General features: G+C 33.9%; 2 protein-coding genes and 1 pseudogene across 2 annotated transcripts; 1 reads left to right on the forward strand and 2 right to left on the reverse strand.

Moving 5' to 3' along the window:
* Nucleotides 1–3,007: 3,007 nt before the first annotated feature.
* On the reverse strand, nt 3,008–6,152 carry LOC146921472 (cullin-3A-like). Its single transcript, XM_085714878.1, has 2 exons — nt 5,939–6,152; nt 3,008–4,143 (listed from the first exon to the last, which is right to left on the reverse strand). Exons 1-2 carry the CDS (start codon nt 6,064–6,066, stop codon nt 3,213–3,215), a joined length of 1,059 nt encoding a protein of 352 aa, XP_085571004.1. The 5' UTR covers nt 6,067–6,152; the 3' UTR covers nt 3,008–3,212.
* A 191-nt stretch (nt 6,153–6,343) lies between these two features.
* Nucleotides 6,344–10,469, forward strand: LOC146921473 (uncharacterized). The gene is made up of 4 exons (XM_085711318.1): nt 6,344–6,356; nt 9,799–9,911; nt 10,009–10,185; nt 10,291–10,469. Exons 1-4 carry the CDS (start codon nt 6,344–6,346, stop codon nt 10,402–10,404), a joined length of 417 nt encoding a protein of 138 aa, XP_085567444.1. The 3' UTR covers nt 10,405–10,469.
* Nucleotides 10,470–15,618: 5,149 nt separating this feature from the next.
* Nucleotides 15,619–20,953, reverse strand: LOC146921474 (cullin-3B-like; annotated as a pseudogene).
* Between the last annotated feature and the right edge of the window lie 5,539 nt (nt 20,954–26,492).

The following is a 26,492-nucleotide window of genomic DNA, read 5'->3' on the forward strand; positions in this document are numbered from 1 at the left end:
ACATAAGTCTGGCACCTCAATCAGAGGCCTAACCAAGACTCAAAAGAAAAGAAGTGAGATAGTTCCAAAGCTAGTCCTCAAGCAACTCACAAGCAATAAGAAGATCACTCCTGCACGCCGTCTACTCATTCATACAAATAGGCAGGCGGTCAACCAAACGACCACTGAGGTTAGATAATATTCCACAAATAATATATAATCAAATAAAAGTAAAGTAACATGTTCATTTTCAAATAATCAATGACCACTTAATTAAATCAATCAACAATGAATTTTAACGTCAACATTAATTATTAAGCATACAAGTACAACAAAACAACATATACAAATTCACCTTTTCACATACTTACAACATTCACCAAAGCTCACCAATACACAAAATCAAAAAATTCACATAGTCATTTATGACATATTTCACCAATTTTTAAGTGCATGCAATGTTCTAGACACTTCTACATGCATGTGGTACCAACTGGATTCCAAAGATAATTTTACGGCATTGAATCCACACCTAACGTAAACTACACCTCCAATACGTTATTTCATCAAAGCAATGTAAAAGTACACCTCCATTTACATTCTTCATAAGACTCAACATGACTATGGAATGCATGGACTTCAAGCAAAGACTTTACAATGAACATATCACTAAAATATATTATACAATTTTCATCATCATATAATATATACACCAATTCACCATCATTTTCATTATCAAGTATTTACATCCACACAATTCAACAAGTCATAATCAACAAAGAGTCATCACCAAATTCATCATCAAGATTCATCACCACAAGGGAACACACATCGTTTCACACCATTCACAAATAGATAACAATTCACCAATCATAATCACCCACATCGAAAACACCAATCCAACATTGATTCGTTTCCATTTCGTCATATTATCGTGAATACAATCCATTTACAAGTTGTGAAATCATAAAACCCGATTTTGGCAAAGTTCGTCTATTATCCCAAAAATCGTCTATTTTCAATTTCATCAACAAAATTAGGGTTCCATGTCCTTACATATCATTAAAAACATCCCTACATGTCACCTAATTAACATCTAGGGTAATCAATCATAGCATTTTGGTTTCACAAGGTTCGTTTATTTTCTAAAAAAACTTAAAGTTCGTCTCATTTTTAACTTGTTTCAAAACCAATTTCAATCCTAATAAAAACCTATGTTTAATCACTCTTAGAAGTCAATTATACTTCAATACATTAGGTAACGTTTCAATGTTCCATGTTTTCTACACTACTTTAATTAATGGTGATATTTTGAAAAAACAATCATGAGTTTTTAGAAGTTTATCATATCGGTACATAAAAACTATTTTTTGATAATTTTTCCCAAAAATGATGAGAGAGAGAGAGAGAGAGATTCGGCAGCCCTAGCTTTAACCTAATGCCACCGCGTCGGTTCTCCCAGCCATGGTGGCACAAAACGGGGGGGGGGGGGGGGGGGGGGGTGTGTGATAGGGATCAGGAGAATGTACTACGGTTGGCTCATGAATTCGGAAAGCGACCTGATCGGGTGATCGAGGACAGGACAAGTCAAGGGCTTAGCTTCACATAGAAACATACATCATTACAAAACAATATAATAACATACCTAGAAATAACAAGAGGAGGAAGAGGAGGGAAATCATCTACCTTGAAGCTCTAATGTTTGACTCTTTCCTTATACCTCTAGCTTTTTGAATGAATAAAAATGTGTGCAAGACTCTCTATTTATAGTGCATCATTACTTAGGGTTTAAAAGATGAATACTGGACTTTTCTACCGATCCAGCTTGAAAAACAAGTAAAACAATTTATGGCCGCAGCCATGTGCGGGGCGCATGGACTCACATAGTTGAGTGCTTGAATCTTCAAGAGGGAGGAAAGTTTTCCAAGGGTTTAAGAGGTAAAGGTTAACTATTGTGGGACAAAAAGTGTAGTTTCTAGGACAAACAACTAGTCGGTTGATGGTTAAAGTGGCATCACTGTCAACTTTTAGGTTAAGTGGAATATGACAATGGAAGTAGATGTATCATTTTCAATCAAGGTGGAAGTTGTTTGTGTTAGTTGAAAATATACATATATAAGAAGTCCCACATCGCCTAGACTTAAAAAGAAATAAGGAGGCCAATACTATATATATATATATATATATATATATATATATATATATATATATATATATATATATATATATATAGTGTTTCATTTATTTTTAAGCAAAAGGGGAAATCGTTAGGTTATCAAAAGAAGGGATATTTAAAAAGCAAAAGTGAGGCAAACTATGGTTTAACAAAATAGGGGAGTCCTAGTGATATCAAAAGGCTAATGTTTTACTCCTTATGGTATATAAACTAGGGTTGGGAAACACCTCGATAAATCATGAGTCTCGGCCAGGGGAAGAGATTCGAGAAAAGGATAGAAATTAAGGTTTGTTTCCTATAGAACTTTTTTAAGGCTAATTTCTTATAACCCTTTATATCTCTTTGTAAAATCTTTGATTAATGGAACAGAGAGTTGATCTCTCACACAAAGTAGGTCAATTTAGACCAAACTAGGTAAGCATATAATGTTGTGTTCTTCTTCTCTTTCTCCTTTTACCTTATTATATTGTTTATGCTTGTTTAATCACTTGAGTTTTAGTTGTTGCTAACTTTGCTCCACATATCAAAGTATTCATGTGAGTTTTTTTTCCGTATTCACAACATACATAAATATGTGTGTGTGTGTTTGTGTGTGTGTGTGTGTGTGTGTGTGTGTGTGTGTGTGTGTGTGTGTGTGTGTAACTTGTAACATGGTCATGCTTGAGCCTGAAAACTTTGATGTTGCATCAAAATAAGAAGTATTGGTCAAGGTAATGGAGGACGATTAAAATGATCGAGAGGAATAATACTTAGGAGCTTGTAGATTGTCCACACGGAAAAAATATTTTTAAAATTAAACGTGTATTTAAAAAAGCTTAATCATGATGGCTCAATAGAGATGCACAAGGCTAGATTAGTCGCAAAGGGCTACTGACAACAACCCGGAGTTAACTACAACGAGACATTTAATGTAGTTTCTCATCTAGACACTATTGAAGCCTTGATAGCTCTTTTTGCACAAAAAGGGTGGAACATGTTTCAACTATAAGTGAAATCTACTTTTCTAAATACCTTAGTTGAAGAAGAGATCTATGTGGAGAATCCACAAGGATTGTAGTCAAAGCAAATGAAGGCCAAGTGTTGAGACTAAGGAAATCTTTATATGGATTGAAGCAAGCCTCGCGACCATGGTGACATCATCCAAGAGCCTGCGCACAAATTTAACAGGATCCTTCAACCTTTTTGGATCAGTAACAAGCTTTTTAACGGACACTCGAATGTGTGAGATCATCATTTTTTGTATTTTTGAGAGACCATCAGGAACACGACGGAACAAGTTATACATTCTTTCCAAATCTTCATATTTATTACCACAAAGCATGTTTACTAACCCAAAGTTCTCCATATTGATTAATCTCAGCATGGGATTTTCAATCATCTCCTTCTCGATCACATTAATAATTTTCTTTTCAGTCTTAGGGTCCAAGTAATGAACTCTATCCGTTTCCTCATTCAGGCACCTCTCAACTTTCTTGAGATAATCACCGCAGTCACAACACTCAATATATTTCAGGGATTTAGCCTTGTAAGATTCAACTAAAAATTGCAGAAAAGGAGTCTCAAATACTTGCTCATAAACAGAAGGACCTAAATCCATTAGCATCTTTGTAACATTTCTAATCAGTTTTCTGTTAACATCTTCCCCAGTACGCTCCTTGAATACAAACTCCAAAAGCGTATTCGACAGTCGAGTCCTTATCTGGTTTGAATAAATAACATTTTCTCTCCACAGGTTCAGACCAAGTTCATAAACAGGTGTCTTTTTAGTGCTTGGGATATAAGTCCTATCCATGTACATCAGAATGTCTCCAATCATTTCTAATGCATTATTATGATCATTCCATTTTGTGTTTAATTCTTCAAGAAATGAACTTCCTTGAGTGGCTTCAAGAGATCTAGCTATCTCTTTGAGATGAGAAGTCATGGTGGCAACCAGCCCAGAGTATAGCTTCTCACCAAAATTGTAAAGAACCATATAATAAGCATGTCTGAATCCACAAAATAAAGACAATAAAATATTAGAAACAATAATATTTTAACTCAAACTTCATGCAAAGAAATGTCAAAAATCGTGTCTTACACAATTATTTTATTTCCCCTATTAGCAGCTACACATTTTTCTTATCACATGACTACACTTTCCTAATTAATTTTATTAGCAAAACCATGGCAGAATTTGCAACTTGTTCAACATGAGTGACTTGAACAAACTCATTCAATTTCATTGCATAAAAAGCTGAAGCTTGATAGATTGATGGAATTCTGTTGAATAAATCTCTATCTTCCTAATTGATAAAGCAGCCAGATAAACATGTACACCAGTCAATGAACATAAATATGTAATTCAAACAATCCTTAAAAGGAAAAGAGAAAAGGGAGCTTTTAGATAAACTATCTTAATGAAACAATTATTCAACCAGTGTTTATCATATAAGACCTTATATTTAATTTACTTCTTTAATCAAAGAGAAAATTAGGGTAAACTCTGCATAATATGAAAGCAGCTTATGAGTAATTGCAAATTTGGAAGAACTTACCAAATGACCTGAAAACTATTGACATATATATCCTCTATGAAGCACAAACACTCCCATGATTAGGCATGTCCCATAACACCCACATGACACATATCGGATTATTCAGAAAAGTATCCTAAAAACTTTTGTTTTATTTGCTTCGACACACCTTGCACACACGTGTGTGCACGCCTGTGCATTCGCGCGCTACAAGAAAATTGTGTGTGTGTGTATGTGTGCGCGCGTGTATGTATATATCGGTGACCTATGTATTTTGACATTGACAACTTAGCAATGTCAACGTATCCTTATCATGTTTATATCATCATCAACTTTCCTATTTTCTTCCAAATACTTGCGGAAAGTTGCTTTATTAGGCACCAATTTGATCATTTCAAAAAACCCCTACTACAACTGCATATCTTAAAAGACAAGCACAGTTATGATAAAAAAAATTAAGGCCAAATATCATTTTTGGTCCTTTTAGTTTGACAGAATTCTCAAGTTAATCCTTTAAGTTTCGAAAGTTTCAATTAGATCTTTTTAGTTTGACAAAATTTCAAAGTTAGTCCTTTAAGTTTCAAAAGTTTCGAATAGGTCCTTTTAGTTTGACAGAATTCCCAAGTTAGTCCTTTAAGTTTCAAAAGTTTCAAACTAAAATGACCTATTTGAAACTTTTGAAACGGTGACGGTGAAATAGTTTATCAACTAAAATGATCTATTTGAAACTTTTGAAACTTAAAGGACTAACTTGGGAATTCTGTCAAACTAAAAGGATCTAATTGAAACTTTTGAAACTTAAATGACTAACTTGGGAATTTTGTGAAACTAAAAGGACCAAAAGTGGTATTTGGCCAAAAATTAAACATCATAATGTTCGAATACTACAGACATATATCATCATCAATTTTCATATATGTAGAACTCACAGTGTGTTTGGTGTTAGACATGTGTTAGTGTCCGACATTGACACGACACCGACTCATGTAATTATATTAAATTAATCTAATTTCTCAAATCGTTACTAGTGTCAACGCGTTAGCGTCGGTGTGTCCGGTTTTCGTGCATGTGCTTCATAGATTTCCATAGGATATTCCAAATATTTCTGGAAAAAAAAACTTTATAAGGCACCAATTCCATCATTTCAAAAACCCTAAACAAAATTCCAACGACAACTACTACAAGTACATATCTTAAAAGACAAGCACATTGTGATCAAACGAACACAGTTTTCAATGAAGCAACAATGGGAATCATGAGAAAGAACCTGTGAAGCTCTGCAAAACTAAGATGCCTAGCGTTATCGTTGCATTTGAATAACTCACGAATTGCATGTTGTAGAATGTTCCAATTCTTGTCAAAATATTTTGGATCACTTACAACTCGAAAATTCATCTTCTCTTTCTAACAAAAACTCGAACGCAACTTTCTTCTTACTCAGATTCCAAAAAACCCTCAAATTGAAGGATTGTAACAAAGATTGATAACAAGAACAATATTATTGTTTTAGAGAAATTACTGTAAGAGACGAAGCTGGGGAACGATGATCTCTGCGAAACGTAGCTCTGGGTTTCTTTTTATATATTTTGGTTAGGGTTTTGTCAAAAATATATATTTTGGTTAGGGTTGGAATATAACCTAGAACTAGAAGGGTTTGGCCTCATTTGACAACATGTATGTTACGCGTCAGTCACTTGTTAATTGTGGGCCACAATTTCTAAGATTTTTTTTTGTTACAAATTTCTAAGATACTCCTTCACTTATTTATTACTCCATCCTGTACATTATATAAGAAAATTTTAAAAAAATATAATAAATTGATTCTATTTATAAGAAAATGTCACAACTTTTAAGATGTATTTAATGCGTAAAAGACTTTTTTAGTCCTCATTTAATGTTTATCATTTTAATACTAGTGGATATATTTAATTATTTCATAAAATTTTACGAGTGTATATTTGTAAAAACATTATTTAAAAATTGTAACAATTAATGATTGTATTGGTTTTGATGTTTTTTTTTTATTTTTCTTATTATATTAAGAACCGGATGGAGTATAAACACTGAAGTAGTTATCTTCTCAAGAAAATACTAGACTTTTGACCCGTGCGTCGCACGGGTTTTCTCGACTATAATAGAGACCAATAAATAATCTTTAACCCGTAAGATCATTGATATGGTAGAAAGTATTTTCTTCAAAAAAACAAAGACAAACGGATAGGAATGAAATTGGTGTGCAATGCATTTTTTAGATGGAATTTGTTAGGTTAAATCTTACTTACTAAAGCTTAACCCGTGAAGCTAACCCTAACCCTAATATTTTCCCCCCATTTTTCCCTCCACTTTTCTGAGCCATTGGATCTTGCACATTTAGGCGCCATTCAATTTTAGCCATTGATCATATTTCATATTTATCTCTTCTATTTTCCGAAACAACTATTTCATATTTATCTCTTCTATTTTCCGAAACAACTATTTCATATTTATCTCTTCTATTTTCCGAAACAACTATTTCATATTTATATATAGCCCTATTTTTCCGAAACAACTCTATTTCATATTTATCTCTTCTGTTTTCCGAAACAACTATTTCATATTTATCTCTACTTCAACTTATCCCCCCAAGCTAACCCTAACCCTAATATTTTCCCTCCATTTTTCCCTCCACTTTTCTAAGCCATTGGATCTTGCAGATTTAGGCGCCATTCAATTTTAGCCATTGATCATATTTCATATTTATCTCCTCTATTTTCTGAAACAACTATTTCATATTTATCTCTTCTATTTTCGGATTCCGAAACGACTATTTCATATTTATCTCTTCTATTTTCCGAAAAAACTATTTCATATTTATCTATAGCCCTATTTTTCCTAAACAACTATTTCATATTTATCTCTTCTGTTTTCCGAAACAACTATTTCATATTTATCTCTACTTCAGCTTATCCCCCCAAGCTAACCCTAACCCTAATCTTACTTACTAAAGCTTAACCCCTAAAGCTAACCCTAACCCTAATATTTTCCCCCCATTTTTCCCTCCACTTTTCTGAGCCATTGGATCTTGCACATTTAGGCGCCATTCAATTTTAGCCATTGATCATATTTCATATTTATCTCTTCTATTTTCCGAAACAACCATTTCATATTTATCTCTTCTATTTTCCGAAACAAATATTTCATATTTATCTCTTCTATTTTCCGAAACAACTATTTCATATTTATCTCTTCTATTTTCCGAAACAACCATTTCATATTTATCTCTTCTATTTTCCGAAACAAATATTTCATATTTATCTCTTCTATTTTCCGAAACAACTATTTCATATTTATCTCTTCTATTTTCCGAAACAACTATTTCATATTTATATATAGCCCTATTTTTCCGAAACAACTATTTCATATTTATCTCTTCTGTTTTCCGAAACAACTATTTCATATTTATCTCTACTTCAACTTATCCCCCCAAGCTAACCCTAACCCTAATATTTTCCCTCCATTTTTCCCTACACTTTTCTAAGCCATTGGATCTTGCAGATTTAGGCGCCATTCAATTTTAGCCATTGATCATATTTCATATTTATCTCCTCTATTTTCCGAAACAACTATTTCATATTTATCTCTTCTATTTTCGGAAAAAACTATTTCATATTTATCTCTTCTATTTTCCGAAACGACTATTTCATATTTATCTCTTCTATTTTCCGAAAAAACTATTTCATATTTATTTATAGCCCTATTTTTCCTAAACAACTATTTCATATTTATCTCTTCTGTTTTCCGAAACAACTATTTCATATTTATCTCTACTTCAGCTTATCCCCCCAAGCTAACCCTAACCCTAATCTTACTTACTAAAGCTTAACCCCTAAAGCTAACCTTAACCCTAATATTTTCCCCCCATTTTTCCCTCCACTTTTCTGAGCCATTGGATCTTGCACATTTAGGCGACATTCAATTTTAGCCATTGATCATATTTCATATTTATCTCTTCTATTTTCCGAAACAACTATTTCATATTTATCTCTTCTATTTTTCGAAACAACTATTTTATATTTATCTCTTCTATTTTCCGAAACAACTATTTCATATTTATCTCTTCTATTTTCCGAAACAACTATTTCATATTTATATATAGCCCTATTTTTCCGAAACAACTATTTCATATTTATCTCTTCTATTTTCCGAAACAACTATTTCATATTTATCTCTTCTATTTTCCGAAAAAACTATTTCATATTTATCTATTGCCCTATTTTTCCTAAACAACTATTTCATATTTATCTCTTGTGTTTTCCGAAACAACTATTTCATATTTATCTCTACTTCAGCTTATCCCCCCAAGCTAACCCTAACCCTAATCTTACTTACTAAAGCTTAACCCCTGAAGCTAACCCTAACCCTAATATTTTCCCCCCATTTTTCCCTCCACTTTTTTGAGCCATTGGATCTTGCACATTTAGGCGCCATTCAATTTTAGCCATTGATCATATTTCATATTTATCTCTTCTATTTTCCGAAACGACTATTTCATATTTATCTCTTCTATTTTCCGAAAAAACTATTTCATATTTATCTATAGCCCTATTTTTCCTAAACAACTATTTCATATTTATCTCTTCTGTTTTCCGAAACAACTATTTCATATTTATCTCTACTTCAGCTTATCCCCCCAAGCTTTCCGACACAGGGTCCACTACTTTTGTTCTTTTTGATCGCCAGGTGACCCAGTTTATACGGCGTAATGTGCAAGACTTGATCAATGAACGTGATGAGGTAGTCGTGTATTATATCTTACTTACTAAAGCTTAACCCCTGAAGCTAACCCAAACCCTAATATTTTCCCCCCATTTTTCCCTCCACTTTTCTGAGCCATTGGATCTTGCACATTTTGGCGCCATTCAATTTTAGCCATTGATCATATTTCATATTTATCTCTTCTATTTTCTGAAACAACTATTTCATATTTATCTTTTCTATTTTCTGAAACAACTATTTCATATTTATCTCTTCTATTTTCCGAAACAACTATTTCATATTTATCTCTTCTATTTTCCGAAACAACTATTTCATATTTATCTATAACCCTATTTTTCCGAAACAACTATTTCATATTTATCTCTACTTCAGCTTATCCCCCCAAGCTTTCTGACACAGGGTCCATTACTTTTGTTCTTTTTGATCGCCAGGTGACCCAGTTTATTGGGCGTAATGTGCAAGACTTGATCAATGAACGTGATGAGGTAGTCGTGTATTATATAATTGTATAAATGTGTGGTCTATATATGAGGTATATCTACCGACGAAAATTTGTAATACCATTTTATTATTTTTGAGCAGGGAGCAGTAGGCAATGATTATCCTGCTGATTTTAATGTGTTGATTGACAAGCAAATTCTTTTCAAGGTTGAGGTTGGTGAAGGAAATGTCGTAAAGAAGTATCGGAATTATGCCGTAAAGAAGGCATCTGATGATGTTGGTGTTATTGAGCAGTTTATGTTTAAGTATAATTTGAAGGTAGAACATAACTGATATTACGGTTTTATAATTGTTATAGAATAATGCACATAAAGGAAGAATCGTGTTGCTAATTGCTTTCCTTTATTGATGTATACGTGATAGAAACCCGACGATGGATCTGTTGTTGAGCTTAGTGTGGATGGTGCTGCGCCAAACAATTCAAATGTTCAGATGGTAATTATTACATTAATCTTTCATGAGTCCGTAAAGGTTTAATCCGTAACACAATTGATCAAATTGTTTGTCGCCAATGTCTGCAGGATGTATCAGAGGCTGAGGACTCATGCAGCAATACATGTGTAATTGACGCACCAACCACCAAAACAGGTGCTAAGAGGTCCTCTAATAGCATTGACTCTGTGACTGTTGATGATGATGAAGCTGGCCAGACGTCGGTCACAAAACCTACCAGAGTTGTTCGTGTCAAAATTGAGCACAAGGACGGCAAAGATGTTTAGCTTGCTCGAATGCTGGAGTCGTTTGCTTTGTTATTGAATTTCTTCAATCTGCATAAATCAGACATTAAATAATCTGTGTTTTTTCCTTTAGTTTTTTACAGTTTGGTTTTTAAATTTCTTCAAGTTGCTGTGTCGGCTATATTTACTTAGCTAAGGAAACTTTTTCCAGTCCACCTAAATAAATTTATTCATTGGCATAAGTATTATTTCAAAAATTTATTATCATTGTCTTTTATTAGCGCTTCGACCTCTAAATGTACGAAATTTATTTTTAGATCTACCTCCGGAAGGTGTTAATATTTTTCTGAATGTTAGATAGTCATTCACCAAGTTGGTATGCTTGATGAAGAAAACTCAATACTGATTTGGCTTGAGTAACTAGATCCTGCGCATTCACAGGTTAAATTAAAAGTACAGATTGACAAAACCAAGTTAGTATGCTTGCCTTTGCTTAGTATGTGTTTAAGCGAAGGAACATTTTATAATGTTTTAAACAAGTATGTAAAAAATCATTAAAAAATTTAAAATTTTAAGCATAATTAAACAAATTTTAATTTAATAGGGACTAAAACTACGTGCTGAAATTTTTTATAGGAACCAAAATCTATCAAAAAAAATTATGAGGACTAAAAACGAAATTTGATATATTTATAGGGACTAAAAACTTAATTAATTCTTCGTTTTATTATGTATCAAATTATTCCGGCCCATGAGACCCGTGCGATGCACGGGTCGGCGTTCTAGTAATTGCAAACCTAATAAAGCAAATGAGCGGGAAAAAATTAGGTTAATTGTTGCAGACGTAACAAAATTAATAAATAAGGATTTATAATTAACCTCAATTTTTTTTTTTGAAGAATTATAATTAACCTCAATTAAATTTATAATTTTTTATTATTCAAAAAAATTTATAATTTTTAATTTTATGGGTCTAATGACCATTTTACAAATAAATAAATTACTTTGTTATGCCATTAATATAGGAAAACAGTTTATTCTCATCTCTTATACCATAAATATAAATACAAAAGAACAATTTATTTTTATCTCTTTTAATCTATAAATCTCAATAATTTACATATAAAATAAAATAAATAAATATTTAATAGCAACACTATACTAATGTTGATATTTTAAAAATAATTACGAGTTTTCAAAATTTTATCATAATGACTTTCTCATATCAGTACATAAAAAATTTCTTCCGCAGATGTAAAAGTGTTTTACATATAAAATAAAAAAATATATTTAATATAAACACTATGTTAATGTTAATATTTTGAAAAAATAGTGATGAGTTTCTAAAATTTTATTATATTGATTTTCTCAAATCAATACACTGAAAAAAAAAAATTCACAGATATATGCGTATAATGGTGACACTAATATGCGTATAATGGTGACACTACATTTTTTTCACAGATATATGCGTATAAAGGTCTTGAAATGCCTTGGAACTTAGGATGAATTTTCTCCAACTTGTATTGTCTTCAAAAACCTTCTAATAACCATTGATCTTCATTATTCATATCCTTGATGTGATTTCTTGTTTTGCTACTTTACAAGATTTCTCACTAAAAAGACTCAAAACAATACAAAATATTCTTCAAATCATTGACAACTCCTCTAAACGACCTTTTATTTGCCTCCAAATACAAAGAAAATAACTAAAAACATAGCTTAAATATTTGTGTATGAATGCATCACTTATTACACAACATATATAAGATCCTGTGCAATAGAATTACAATAGGAACAACATTAAAAAAAGTTTAATTGTATGTTTGATCCCTTATGTTTATTTTAGTTTTCAAATTGGTCCCTTATGTTTTAAAAGTTTCAAGTTGGTCCCTTACGTTTTAAAAGTTTCAAGTTGGTCCAAAACGTTACTCACGTTGGAATAAGTTTCATTTTTCTCTCTCTTTCACTTATACATTCTTTCTTAATGGGTTTGTTCGGTTTGGGTTCATGGGTACCCAATTTTTGTTATGAAAAAAATAGTTAATTTTTTTTTAAAAGTATATAGCCACCGATTACATCAATATATATAATATAGTACCAAGTTCATTTCTTTGAATCACACGTTATATATTTCATTCAAAATGGTACCAAATTTACTCAAATTCACAATACCAAATTACATACGGTACATAAACCTCAATGTTTCCAAGTTTGGGAAATTAGGTTGGGCTTAGATTGAAAAATTGGGTTGGGCTGATATTAAAAATAGTTAGAGTATTACTTTTTCTACCCTGCTGCCTTCTCGCGCGCCCTGCAAAAATTCCTATAATATCCCTGGTCCGGATTTCGTTTTTTGAACCAGATTGTAAGAGTTTCCGGGAATTAAAACCAGGACGCATACGCTATGAAATTTTGTGTTTTTCTTTGATGTCAAGGGTCTCTGTTGACCTTTATACGACCCCCGCATAAGCTGCAATGCAATTGCAGGGGTCGTATGAGCGGTCAACAATGACCATGACACCACAAACACTCCTAAAAGCTACCTAAAAAACTTAAAAAAATTGAAGAAAATGTAAGAAAGGAGGTGAAGAAGAATGAAGGAAAATGTTGAAGATCCAAGCCTTTTTATAGCCTTATATAAGTCATAGGTCTTAATCACAGTCAAATAAAATGTGTTCACATTCAAAACCGTCAAAAAATGCATTCAAACTCCACTAACCGGCCTAACCTTTGGTGAAATGTCATTGGCCAAAATGTTACTGAGGGTTTCCGGATTTTATAATCCGGAATGCATGAAGTTTTTCCGGATTATAAAGTCCGAACTGCACCAGACCCTCCTATTTGGATCGTTTTTGTTGCGAATGCCTTGGAAAAAAATAGAACAAAAGTAAATAACATAAATAGAAGCAACATAAGACAAATAAACAGTTAAAAAAACCATAATAACAGAAATGATGAATCTTTTAGGAAGGTGTTCGAAGAGGAGCTTTTGAACTCGATCATGCCGGCCTACCAACTGACATGTTACGATCGGCTGGCCGACATGATCAAGTTCATAAGAACCTCTTCTTTGGAGTTAGATCTGCAACATAATGAAGAAAGGCAAGGTGTTTCAAGAGGATTCATCTGGCAGACAGCAAAATCTAACTCATAGAAACCTCTTGATATTTTTGAGTTATCTATCTATAAAGGAGGCAGCAAGGAGTATCTATATATTTTTGAAAGCATGCTGAGGATCTTCACCATGCTGGCACATAGAGAGCAATCTATTTGTCACATAGAGAGCAATTTATTTTGCGGCAGCATGACAAAGATCCTCAGCACAATGACAAAAATGTTAATGGTCTCTTTATAGTAGACTGCCGCTAGCTTGGTGTTTGGATCAAAGCCAGGGAATTCCATGATTTTTTTTCTGATGTAGTTTAATTGTAATGAAATCAGGGACCCCTATTTATAGAGGTATTTGGGTGTTGTGGACCACAAAAATTGTCGGTGCAATGTGGGCCACACAGAAGAATCCAATGCTGAAGCAATCCGGATTCTAAAATCCGAACCAAACCCTCACCATACACAAAGTCCCAAGTTTCCCTTTGGTAAACCCCATTATCTTATTTTTCCGGAATACGTAATCCGGAATCCATGTATAATCAGGATTATATATTTCGGACTGCACCAAAAGTTTTGGCCGGTGGTCTGCACCACAAAGAAAACGTTTTCAAAGGTTGCTGAAGTAAAAAAAAACGCGTTTTTACACGTTTTTTTGACTGCATTAATGGCTTTCACACCCTTTTTTTACTCTCCCTCCCTATAAATAGGCTCATTTCCTTACAATTTCTCACACCCTCTTCTTTCTCCTCTTCTCCTCTTTAACAACGATGTGTTTCCATCGTTGGCCTTTCATAGAAAGAGGCCTCTTTGGAAATCCATCAGGCATATGATCGGTCAATAGGGAAAGGGTCAGTCTGGGTGTGAGAAGAATTGGTGACAAGAATACAATTCAAGTTGATGCAATTCAAAAGTTTAGATAATTGTCAAAGGATGCATTTTATTTGGATCTTTTTGAAACATTTATCGTAGAGTCTTTTAGAAGAAATTTAATTTCTATTTCTGCTTTGGGCAAGTTTGGTTTCTCTTGTTCATTTGAATATGGAAAATTTAGTTTCTTTCAAGATACAACATTGGTTGGTTCTGGTCCTTTACTAGGTTACGATAATCTTTGTTTGATAGACACAATTGCTTCATTTAATGAAATACTACAATTAATAATAGGAGGTATAAAAAAGGAAATAAGTCAATGAGAATTTGGCTGCATTATGACACAAGAGAAATGGAGAATAGAAAGACTTGTGTCAAATGAAATTCTAGACCTACTGATTTTTTGAGATTTTGATATTTACATCAATTGCGTAATAGGGGAACAAACCTATACAATGAGATTTGAGGCCAATAGGATTTTAGATGTCTTAGAACGTATACATACCGATATTTGTGGGTCATTCTAAATAGTTGCTTGGAATAGTCAACAATTTTTTATAACGTTTATAGACAACTTTTTTAGATATGCGATATTTGTGGGTCATTTTCTATAGTTGCTTGAAATAGTCAACAATTTTTTATAATTTTCATAGATAATTTTTTTAGATATGGCTACATTTATCTCATTCATGAAAGGGCAAAGTCACTGGACATGTTCAAAAAATTTAAGGCCGTAGTTGAGAATCAATGTAACCTAAGAATAAAGTGTCAAATTTAATCGTGGTGCTGAATACTGTGGTAGATATGTTGGTTCATTTTGATCAAAAAATAAAATATGATGATTCAAGTGAACAACGTCCAAGACTAGTTGCTAAATTCCTAGAGGAATGCACTATTTTCTCACAACACACTATATGAAGTTATTTTACTATGAATGATGTTGTTGAAAGGCGAAACAAAATGCTTACAGATATGGTAAGAAGTATGATCGCTAATTATAATAACTTACTAGAATAACACTAGGAAGCACTTAAAATTGCAACATGTATCCTTAATAGGATTCCAACTAAAGCAACTACACAAACTCAATATATTTCTTGGATTCAACCTTGTAAGATTCAGCTAAAACTTACAGAAACGGAGTCACAAATTCTTGCTTATAAATAGAAGGGCCTTATAAATTCATTAGCATCTTTGATAGATTTCTAATCAGTTCTCTATTAACATCTTCCCCAGCACGCTCCCTTCTTTCATGCTCCAAAAGCGTAATCAACAGTCGAATCCTTATCTTGTTTGAATAAATAACATTTTCTCTCCACAGTTTCAGACCAAGTTCATAAACAGGTGTCTTTTTAGTGCTTGAGATATAAGTCCTATCCGCGTACATCAGAATGTCTCTAATCAATTGTAACGACTTATAATAATCATTCCATTTTGTGTTTAATTCTTCCAGAAAGGAAATTCCTTGAGTGGCTTCAACAGATTTGGCTATCTCTTTGACATGGGAAGTCATGGTAGCAACCAGCTCAGAGTATAGCTTGTCAGCAAAATTGTAAAGAACCATGTAATAAGCATGTCTGTATCCACAAAATAAAGATAATAAAATATTAGAAACTGAAATTTGTCGCTATGCGATGATGGAAAGGGGAAGAAAAAAAAAATACAACATCCATTTGATATGCACATAACCATGGGAAAATGTTTATATAGCTGGCATAATCATCTTATATGCCAAAATGATTCATGATTTTAGATTTTGTGTGAAATAATAAATCAAGGTTAGGACAATAATGAATGTCCAATGACAACTTGTAACATTTTAACTCAAATTTCATGTAAAATGTGTCAAAAATCTTGTGTTCCACAAGATTTAATAATGGTGTTTATCCCTTTGCTATTTAGACGAGTTTTGTTTTACCCTAAAAAAAATTGGATTTCAACCTTGTAATTTGAATATTTTTTTGTTTTGGACCTTTCTTGGCATTAAATTTCAAAATTTAAGGTACTTTTGTCCCAAATACAAACAACAACAACAACAACAACCAAGTTTTACCCCACTAAGTGGGGTCGGCTACATGGATCAAATGACGCCATAGTGTTCTATCAAAAACCATATTTGGATCCAACTCATTGACCTCTAAATCATTTCTAATGGTTTCTCTAATGGTTTTCTTAGGTCTTCCTCTACCTCTTTTAACCTGACTCTCCTCCATTTGATCTACTCTTCTAACAACGGCATCTACGGGTCTTCTCTCTACATGTCCAAACCATCTAAGCCTATTTTCTACCAACTTTTCTACTATAGTTGCTACCCCTACTCTCTCTCTCTAATGGTGTACTTTTGTCCCAAATAATTTGAGCAAATTTTGGGTTACCTCCTGTCATATCATCTATCTACGGTCAAAATTCACCAAAGGTCCATAATCAACGAATCTTCAAATTACAAGGATAAAATCCAAAGTTTTTCTATAGGTGGTAAACCAAAACTCCTCAAATGACGTAAACAAAGTTTTTATGTCCTAGCCATATTAGCAATAGCAGCTTTACATTATTCTTATCACAATGGAACTGTTTTTATTGGTAAAAAAGCATTTCTTACATCAGAAATACAAAAATGTAATAAATGCTTTCCTTCCAAATAAAATTCTTATTTGGATCCTTAACATCGACCCTTTCCTAATCAATGAATATTATTAGCAAATCCATAGTATAATTAGCAACTTGTTCAACATGAGCGACTTGATCAAACGTTATTCAATTTTATTTTATTTTTGAGGTGACAACGTCATTCAATTTAATTGCATACAAAATTGAAGCTTCATAGATTGATTCAATTCGGTTGAATAAATCTCTACCCTCTTACTTGATAAGCAAGCAGCCAGATGAACATGCACACCAGTCATTATACAAATATTCTGTTGAATATGAAATAAAGGAAAAGAGAACAGGGAACTTTTAGATAAATTATCTTAATGAAACAATTATTCAGCAAGTGTTTATCATATAAGACCTCATATATAATATATTTCTTTAATCAAAGAGGACATGAGGGTAAACTCTGCATAATCTGAAAGCAGCTTATGACAATAAGCAACTTGTTAAATGAGCTGAAAACTATAGCAATATACATCATCTATGGACCACGAACACTCCAATGATTAGACATGTCCCATAACCCCGCACGACACGTGTCAGATTATTTAGAAAATTGTCCTTAAAAAACTTTTATTTTCTTTGCTCCGACACATATTGCACACACGTATATGTGCGCGTGCGCTCCCTACAAGAAAATTATGTGTGTTTTTGTGTACACAAGCTCATGAGCATGTATGTATGTATCGGAGTCCTGTTTTTTTTAACATTAGCAACTTAGAAATGTCGACATGTCCTTATCGCATCCGTATCATCATCAACTTTCCTAAGTTCTTTCAAATACTTATGAAAAGTTTCTTTATTAGGCACCATTTTGATCATTACAAAAAAACCTAAAGTAAAATCTAATGACAACTACTGCAACTACATATCTAATAAGACAAGCACAGTTAAAAAAAAAAAAAAAAAAACAGCATAACATTTGAAAACCAAAGGACAAAACATCATCAATTTTCATCTATATAGCACCGACACTTCATATCATAGTCTTATAATTATCTTGACATGCTATTAACCACGAACTAGTATTTGTGTACTGGTTCGTGGTACTTTTGTGAATTGGTTCGCTCAAATTTTCCTATAATTCCTCGAGGCTAACTGGGATAAGTAGGTGAAGTAGAGGTTTTTTTTTTTTAATCAGCAAATATTATTAAACGTCATCCCCGCAAAACGCAGGGTATGGACGAAACAAGATACAAATGGTGCCGCATATAGACGGTACACCATAACCACCAAACAAAGCCCCTGAAGATAAACTCACCAAAACACATCACCACCTAAGACGGACACCTTAACAGAAACAAAACATTGTAAACAAAGTATCCACAACCACCCATCGTCACTACTCACCCCCAAAGAACACCCCTCAAAATAAAACTCCCAGACTTCAACACCCAAGCTGAGCCACATTCGAAAAACTCCTAACCAAATGAACATGCAGCTTCCACAACCTCTCGACCTCCGATCCACCGAAAGAGCACAAAACAAAAGCCCAAAAACCAACTTAAGCCAAAGAGCTGACTCCCGATCTCGAATCAAAAGTGATCGGCCCACCAAACTTTAGAACCAAATCAGCAGGGCACCCCTCGCCCCCGGTACACCAGAGAACACCATATCAAGTCAAACAGGATTGCAACTACTCCCGATCTCGAAGCAAAAATAACCGGCCCACCAGACACCAGCACAATATATGTAAGACGATGGACATGATATGCGATATGCGATTGGTGCAAACAACAAGCAAATCAAAAGGAAAAGGTTCATCGCAATGGACACGCACCCTCCAAACACGCTAAACACCTTAACAACCCAACAAAAAAAAATGAGAGCTAGTGACGACGAACAAGGACCCGAGCAATAGAGTCAGCCTCCAAAAGGAATCACCCCCCACAAACACCCATCCCCTTATATCGCTCCCATCCGCAAACCGCTCTGACACCAAATCTCACTAATACAGCCCCACAATCCCTCACGCTAAGCCACCCTCACCACCACCACAACACAACCAGAATGCCTGCCACCAAACAAGCACAATCTGAAGCACCACGACCACCGACGTGAACAACCACAACCATCACGATCCTTACGACAACAAACGATCCGGGAGTTCGTTGAAGGAGGATTAATCGTGAATGGAAGATAAAACGCCACACCTTCAGCCGTTGGAAACAGATCACACATATCGGCCCCACACATCACCCTCTCCACTCCACCCACCACCACGTATCACCACCATCACGTCACCACCACACAAACAGAAACAGTAGCGAACCGGACCACCACCGACTTACGACCACCCACCACCACCAAGTCTCCACGAACCACTACTGCCTGTCCACCACCAGCCACCACCCATTCACCACAACCACCACCACCTATCACCACCATCACGTCACCTCCACACAAACAAAAAAGAACAACAAACCGCCACCTGACCACCACTTAGAGAGAGGGGAAGAGAAGATATGTTAGAAAGCCGGTAACAGAGAGGGAAAGAGTTTGTCCATGGTCACCTAAACAAAAATCATTGAAGATCCAGATCCGGCTCTGGTTTCATATTCCGATCTGGATTTGAATCCCCCACCACAAATCACCACTAGCACCTCCACAAAAGCCAACACCAACACTCACAAAACCTCCCCGAAAACCGCCGTGAATCGCAAACCATCTCCACCAGAAAACCAGACACCACCGTGAGCTGTGTTGGTACAACCTCCTACAACCACCGGCGCAACGGTCACCGTAAAGACGGAGGTGAGGTGATGCGGAGGCCGTACCTCGTGGCACCACCATCATTTGGACCTACATCTTGAAGAATAGGTGAAGTAAAGGTTGAGGAGAAGATAAAAGATAAAGGAAAATCTCCGATGGTGCAAATAGATTTTGCAGAAAACCTCTTTGAAGTTTAGAGAAAGAGAATATCTCTTGCAAACTAACATTGATGAAAGAAATGAAAGAAAAGGGTATATCAAAAAATGTTGTGGTAAGTAGGCACTAGTTTATTGCAGCTGGCTATTATAATAATTCTACTTTTTTATACTGATTAAATATTAGGAGATTTTGAGTGCCGGAGCTGAGACAGTATCAAGTAGTATGAAAGACGTTTATTGGATAAAAAATTTGGTAGTACGGGCACTACGAACAGATGTGTACCGAAGCTTTGTATCCTCATGCTACCAAACATGTCGCGTACCGCGAAGAGTATTTGTCGCGTACCGTGAACAGTATTTGTACTTACCAATGCTAATTGCGAATTATGTAACTATATGCTTCTGATTGAAAGCTTGTTAGGTATCTAACATGGGTTTGACACGACACCGAAATATGTAATTATATTCAATTAATCTACTTTATTAAATTGTTACTTGTGTGTCTGTCGTGTGCATGCCCTTCATAGATTTCCATAAAACATTCCAAATATTTCTGAAAATTAGCTCTATTAGGCACCAATTTGGTCGTTTCAAAAACCCTAAACAAATTCAAGCGACAACTACTACAACTACATATCTTAAAAGACAAGCACATTATGATGAAACGAAGACAAAGTTTTCAATGAAGTAACAATGGGAATCATGAGAAAAAACCTGTGAAGCTCTCCGAAACTAAGATGCCTAGCGTTGTGGTAGCATTTGAATATCTCACGAATTGCATGTTGTAGAATGTTCCAATTCTTGTCAAAATATTCCGGATCACTTGCAACTCGAATATTCATCTTCTCTTTCAAACGAAAACCCGAACACAGTTTTCGTCCAACTCAGATTCCAAAAAACCCTAAAATTGATTAGGGTTGGAATAACCTGTTAATCGTCATATGGGCCAATTTATAAGATACTTCCTCATTTATTACGTGGAAAGCCCGTGCATGTGTTTCACGGGTTTGAATATAGTACTTGATAAAAATATTCAAGTTATTCTTCAAAAAAAAAAAAATATTCACGTTAGTAATGGATAATACGTTTTTTATTAAAGGAATAATTGATAATACATATTTATATAAGTATTTATTTTGGAATGAAATATAAGCAAAAGTGAGAGTTGAAAAGTTGATGTATGTAGACTAAATATTTAACCTTATGCATCAACTTTTCAACTACCATTTTTGTTTATATTTCATTCAACTATCATTTTTGTCTGTATTTCATTTCGGATGGAGTATGTATTATGTCGATCGATAGATTTAATTTTAAAAAAAAAATTGATCAATATATTTAAATGGTAAAATTATGAGCATAAAATTGACAACAAATTATATAGTTAATGCACTATAAATATATGGTTAAAATATTCAATTAATCATTAATAAGTTTTAAAAAACAATGCTGCAAATCATTTTTCATCTTGGAGGCATGTCAATTTTCAACATTATGAGTTCTGCCAGATTCACTAGGCAAATGCAGGCTCGGCTAGTGAATCAACCCATAAGCAGAATTTGTTGAATATTTCAATCTTTCTATGATAAAGTCCTAAGCTTCTTGATAGCCGGCAAAATAGTTGGTTATCACGTTGCACTTATTCTCCATAATGAACGAGAAATTGAGTGAAAGCATGACCTAAAACATATAATAAGTGCATATTTAGGATTTTATTATAGTTTTAATTAGTTTTTAGTGTTATTTAATCATTTTGAGCTAGTAATGCATGTTTTGGATGTTTAATGGAACAGGGTGAAGAATAACACTGGAGATCTGGGAAGCAGAAACGTTGATTAGGATGCTTCACTGAGGATATGAAAAGATGTAGCGCCATGGATTTCCAGTCGGGTCGTACAATAGTATGAACCCATTAGACGCTTTATTATCATTGCTTAATGGTTAAGTTATATAAGTTGGCGCCAATGATTGGTGGTACGATGAATAAAAGGAATATGTTTGGAGTAGGTGGGATAAGATAAAGGACGGCTCATAGGGGAAATAACCAAAGGGTACAACTTGTAGTGGTTGGCCTTGTATTATAAAAGACAACTACATGTTAGTGTCAAGGGTCCAAAACTTTACATAGTGAATTGAGAGGCCAAGTTCCAACTAGGGTTAGCAACACTAGAGTTTTCACTCCATCTCATCTTCTCCACAGATAAGCATGAGTGCTATTTCTTGGTGAATTAGAGTTAGGATTACTTGGTGATGCTTTTAGCTCACATCTCTCCTTCAAGGATTGTAATCTTGTACTAGCTCTATTTTATCTATTAATTTAGCTTTTCATGTCTTCATTTATGTTTCATTTCATCTTCATCTTTGAGGTTCAACTCATCATGAGTTATACCCCTTCTTGTGGTTTAGACATGATGAGGTTATGATATTCTTTACTTAAGATTTATAAAGTTATAGCTTCACGCTTCTTTCAAACAAACGGTTTTAACTCAAAATCTTTAAAGGTAAAACTTCATCTCTTTTACTTTTGATGTTATAGTTCCCTGACATTGATTGGGAAAGGGAATGGAAAATGTTTGTTTGATATGAGTTAGTCTCTATGCACTGAAAGGTGAATGGAACAAGATAGACTAATTCACACGAGTACTAGATCTTGGAGTAGCCTATTAAGCGCTGAAATCTAACTAGGACTCTTGTCATAGGCCAAAGGCTCAACATAATAAGACTTTGATGGGAAATGTTGATTACCTAACCCAGCAATCTAACATGTTAAGATTATTTGACTACACTTTGATTTGACGTCTTCACGTGCTTAACATGAAGGTTGAGTTGTGATATACTCCTAGTGATCACCAGGTTGCCAGAATGCCATATAAAGCTATAGCTTTGTATATCGTAGCAAAGTTTTGTCATAACTGAATCTCTGTTTAAACCACGCTTTTAAATTTAAGAACTTCTAACTTTTTTTAACATCTTTCCCAAACCTTCAACTTTATTTTAGTATTGTGACAAATAATTTATTTTATTTTCTTGCAAACAAGTTTTCTACTAGAAAGCTATAGAGAGCTATAGCTCCCCAATCTTTGTGGGATCAATATCTTTTTATACTATAACTTGGACAATGTATACTTGCATTTAGTCTTTACATCTTAAAATACTCATATTGTTTTGAGAGACATCATTTCTCTTTTGCATTACTGTATGCAATGTTATAACTTATAGTTATCCATGTACTTCTTAATTTGCAATTTCATATGAAAAACCCATTTCATTTTCTTTTTTAACTTCTCAACATCATCACTTTCATAATTGAAGAAGAGAAGATCATGGAAATTATAAACATTTACCAACAGTAAAGTCTAAACGTACAATATTCAAATCGGAAAATTACTTGGTTGAAAGGCCAAAAAGTTTAATCTAGGGAAGTTCAGAGGTGAGAATAGTCAAAATTTATCTGAGATACATTATAAAAAAATTCGGTCCATTTCTTTTGATTTTCTTTAATCCTACTTTTTCTTTTTCGTAGCCGGATATCTAATTGATGTTACTGTACATCTTAAATACTTAATGATACAGAACTTTTTCAGTTCATCCTATTGGCTCACCCTAAATTAAGTATCGTTCCATCCAATTTTAGAATCTCAATGAATCCCTATATTATTGTCTTTTTTAATGAATCTCTATATTATTGTCTTTTTTATTTATCCATTTTGTTATTTATCCCATCCATAATTAAGATATGAATGAGACCTCTATTATTCTGTCGAATCTATAACAAAAAGAAAATGTACATACAGTTATTTCTTGAATATCTGGGGTTGTCGAAGTGCGGATTATTTTCTTATTTTTACCATTTATCATGCTTATACACTATCCTTTTTCTTCAAACTTTCATCTTTACTAATTAATTCATTAAACAAGTAATGTTTGTGAATTTTTAACATTCAAAAATTAGTAACATACCTTTGTTGAAAATGAACACGAAATTTTTGCTTTATTGAAATATGTAAAAAAAACATAAAAATGCGAGTCTCTATGTGTTTGGTCAAGTGCAAGTGATTTTTGTGGCATTTGTTTATAATGGAGTGACATGTCATCTTACGTTACTTTCAGCATATTTTTCAGTCATTTTAGTTAACTTTTGATCCAATATAGAGGAGTTTTAGAACAATTGCATATGTTTTCGGGACATTTTAAAATGTTTTCATTTTGAGTTTTATGTAATTCTAGTTTTCTCGAAACCGTAGTTCTTAGGTGTTTTTGATGTAATTCAACGCAAAATCATGCAAATCGATGAAGCAAAGCATCTCATGAAGATTTTGGAAGACAATGGATGATGATTCAAGAGGCCTCTAAAGACATTACAAAGTTGAGAAATTCTATTGCAAGTTCGAAGACAAGTTTCAAGGAAGAAAACACTAAAAATACAAAGAGAGAAAGGGGGGAAAACCACTGGAGGATAGTAGTGGCGCGCCCCAGGCGTACTATTGTGCGCCCTTGTGTTCGAACAAGTGCTGAAAAAGCACTGGCATCCGAGGGGAATGCGCTTCCGGGAGAAAACAACTTTTTGTTGTTTTTCATTGCGGGTTCGAGGGAAAATCCCAATTTTCCAGCCCAAATCCACTTGGAAATCAACCTATAAATACAACTCCTCTCATTCACAATTATTCATTCAGAATGAAACGGTTCAAGAGGAAGACAAGCACTAGGAGCTTAAAGGAAGGAGTCTCTCTCCTCATCCTTAGTCGCTAGGGTATGTTTTATTCTTTTGTAATTTTGTATTTAGTTACCATGAATAACTAAACCATAATTTAGTAGGATTCTAAAATGGACCCCTATTTAATTTGTTTGTTGGATTATTTTCATTCAATTCTTTTAGTCAATTTAATTTTAAAATTTCTATTTAATTTTCTTATGCAAAAGTCTTAATGATTTTCACGGAGTGTAACATACCTAGGACTTATGCCTGAACATAGAAATAGAGAAAACACTCTTTTACAAATGTTGCACATTAATTTTATTCTTCCCCTTTTGGTAAGGTATACGACCTAGGGATGCATGTTTGTAGAACTATTAAGTTAAGAAAGAGTATGTTATGGACTTCTAATGTTCATAGATGAAGTTGGAGTCTTTAGATGATAATTTAGGAATCCCAATTCTTTTATGTTTCAATTACCTCTGAGAAAGTAAGACCCCCATTCTAATATTCTGTAAGTTGGCCTACTGACCTCTTTTGGGTTGACAACCCTGCATCCTTTAGTGTTGTGTATAACCTTATAGTGATAAGGAGGTGAAATTTTACAGCTAGAGGGACATACTGCCCTACGATCTCATAACTTAAATAGAACCCAGGTCGTATAACTAAATGACGATTTGTCTTTTAAATCCAACAAGTAAATAGAGGGAATTCAAAGAAGAGGGATGCTACCGTCAGTCGTTTTAACAGACGCGTTTCAACACACCCTATGCTAAACTGCCACGTCACTTTTTCAATTAAACATTGTGAAAGGCTACCGGCACAACCGGTTTGGAAAAAAAAAGGCCAAATCTCCAATCTTTCAAACCACCCGCCGCATCCCTCATCTCTCCCACCTTGCCAGCAATCGCTTCGTCGTTAGCCTTACTCTTTCTGGGAAGATTTACTTTTGATGTTAATCTGGATTGTGGTTTTCAATTGTGAGAACAGCTTGCAAGAGATGTTCAATGTGATAATATTTGTTGTTGGTCCTAACATAACATAAAACATAAAAGAAGAATGAAAATTGAAAAAGCTTGCAGTAAAGGATTCGGATCTTCTCTTCGATTGTAAAACTAGTTGTGGCGGTAGAAAATCTAGAGAGAAAGACTATTCTCATAAATCATGGCTGATGTAAGCTGGGAGAAAAAGAGATCAGTAGTAGTCGAAACTTAGATCAGATTTTGGAGTGTGTTGTTGAAAAAAAGAAAGAGTAGAAAGATGATAGAAATTGTTAGATGGCTTGAGTGTCATCTGATGCTGCAGTTTTTTTTCTTCTGAAAGTAGAAATAAAAATTAAAAATAGGTACAAATGCTGAACCGGTTAGCAGGTTAGTCATTAGAGTAAATGGGTAACGTGGCACCATATAACAGCGTGTGGTTAAAAGCGAGTGGTACAACAACTGACGCTAGCATTGCTCTTCAAAGAATCCTAACCGCCGCTAAATTCTATTATCAAACAAGGTTATTAACTCACTACTGTTTTATGCAATCAAATCAAACTTGCAAAACTCCCCCTAATTTACCGTTTTTATTTATTTATTTGTTTTTATTTTCAATTCTAATAAGTAACGCTAGTTGCCGAGTTGAAACGACAATCTTTGTGGAGACGATCTGACTTATCACTTTTTTACTTGTGAACGATTTGGTACACTT

Source organism: Medicago sativa, chromosome 5 (assembly GCF_051527215.1).
Source record: "Medicago sativa cultivar Bolivia chromosome 5, Bolivia_mono, whole genome shotgun sequence".
NCBI lineage: Eukaryota > Viridiplantae > Streptophyta > Magnoliopsida > Fabales > Fabaceae > Medicago > Medicago sativa.

What these genes read in the sequence shown, in the direction of transcription:
- LOC146921473 (XM_085711318.1), top strand. An exon ending in TGATCAATGAACGTGATGAG is followed by an intron (nt 9,912 to 10,008) that starts GTAGTCGTGTAT and finishes ATTTTTGAGCAG; the next exon opens with GGAGCAGTAGGCAATGATTA. An exon ending in TGTTTAAGTATAATTTGAAG is followed by an intron (nt 10,186 to 10,290) that starts GTAGAACATAAC and finishes TATACGTGATAG; the next exon opens with AAACCCGACGATGGATCTGT.
- LOC146921472 (XM_085714878.1), bottom strand. Translation starts at nt 6,066, where the DNA reads ATGAATTTTCGAGTTGTAAGTGATCCAAAATATTTTGACAAGAATTGG. An exon ending in AGTTTTGCAGAGCTTCACAG is followed by an intron (nt 4,144 to 5,938) that starts GTTCTTTCTCAT and finishes TTGTGGATTCAG; the next exon opens with ACATGCTTATTATATGGTTC.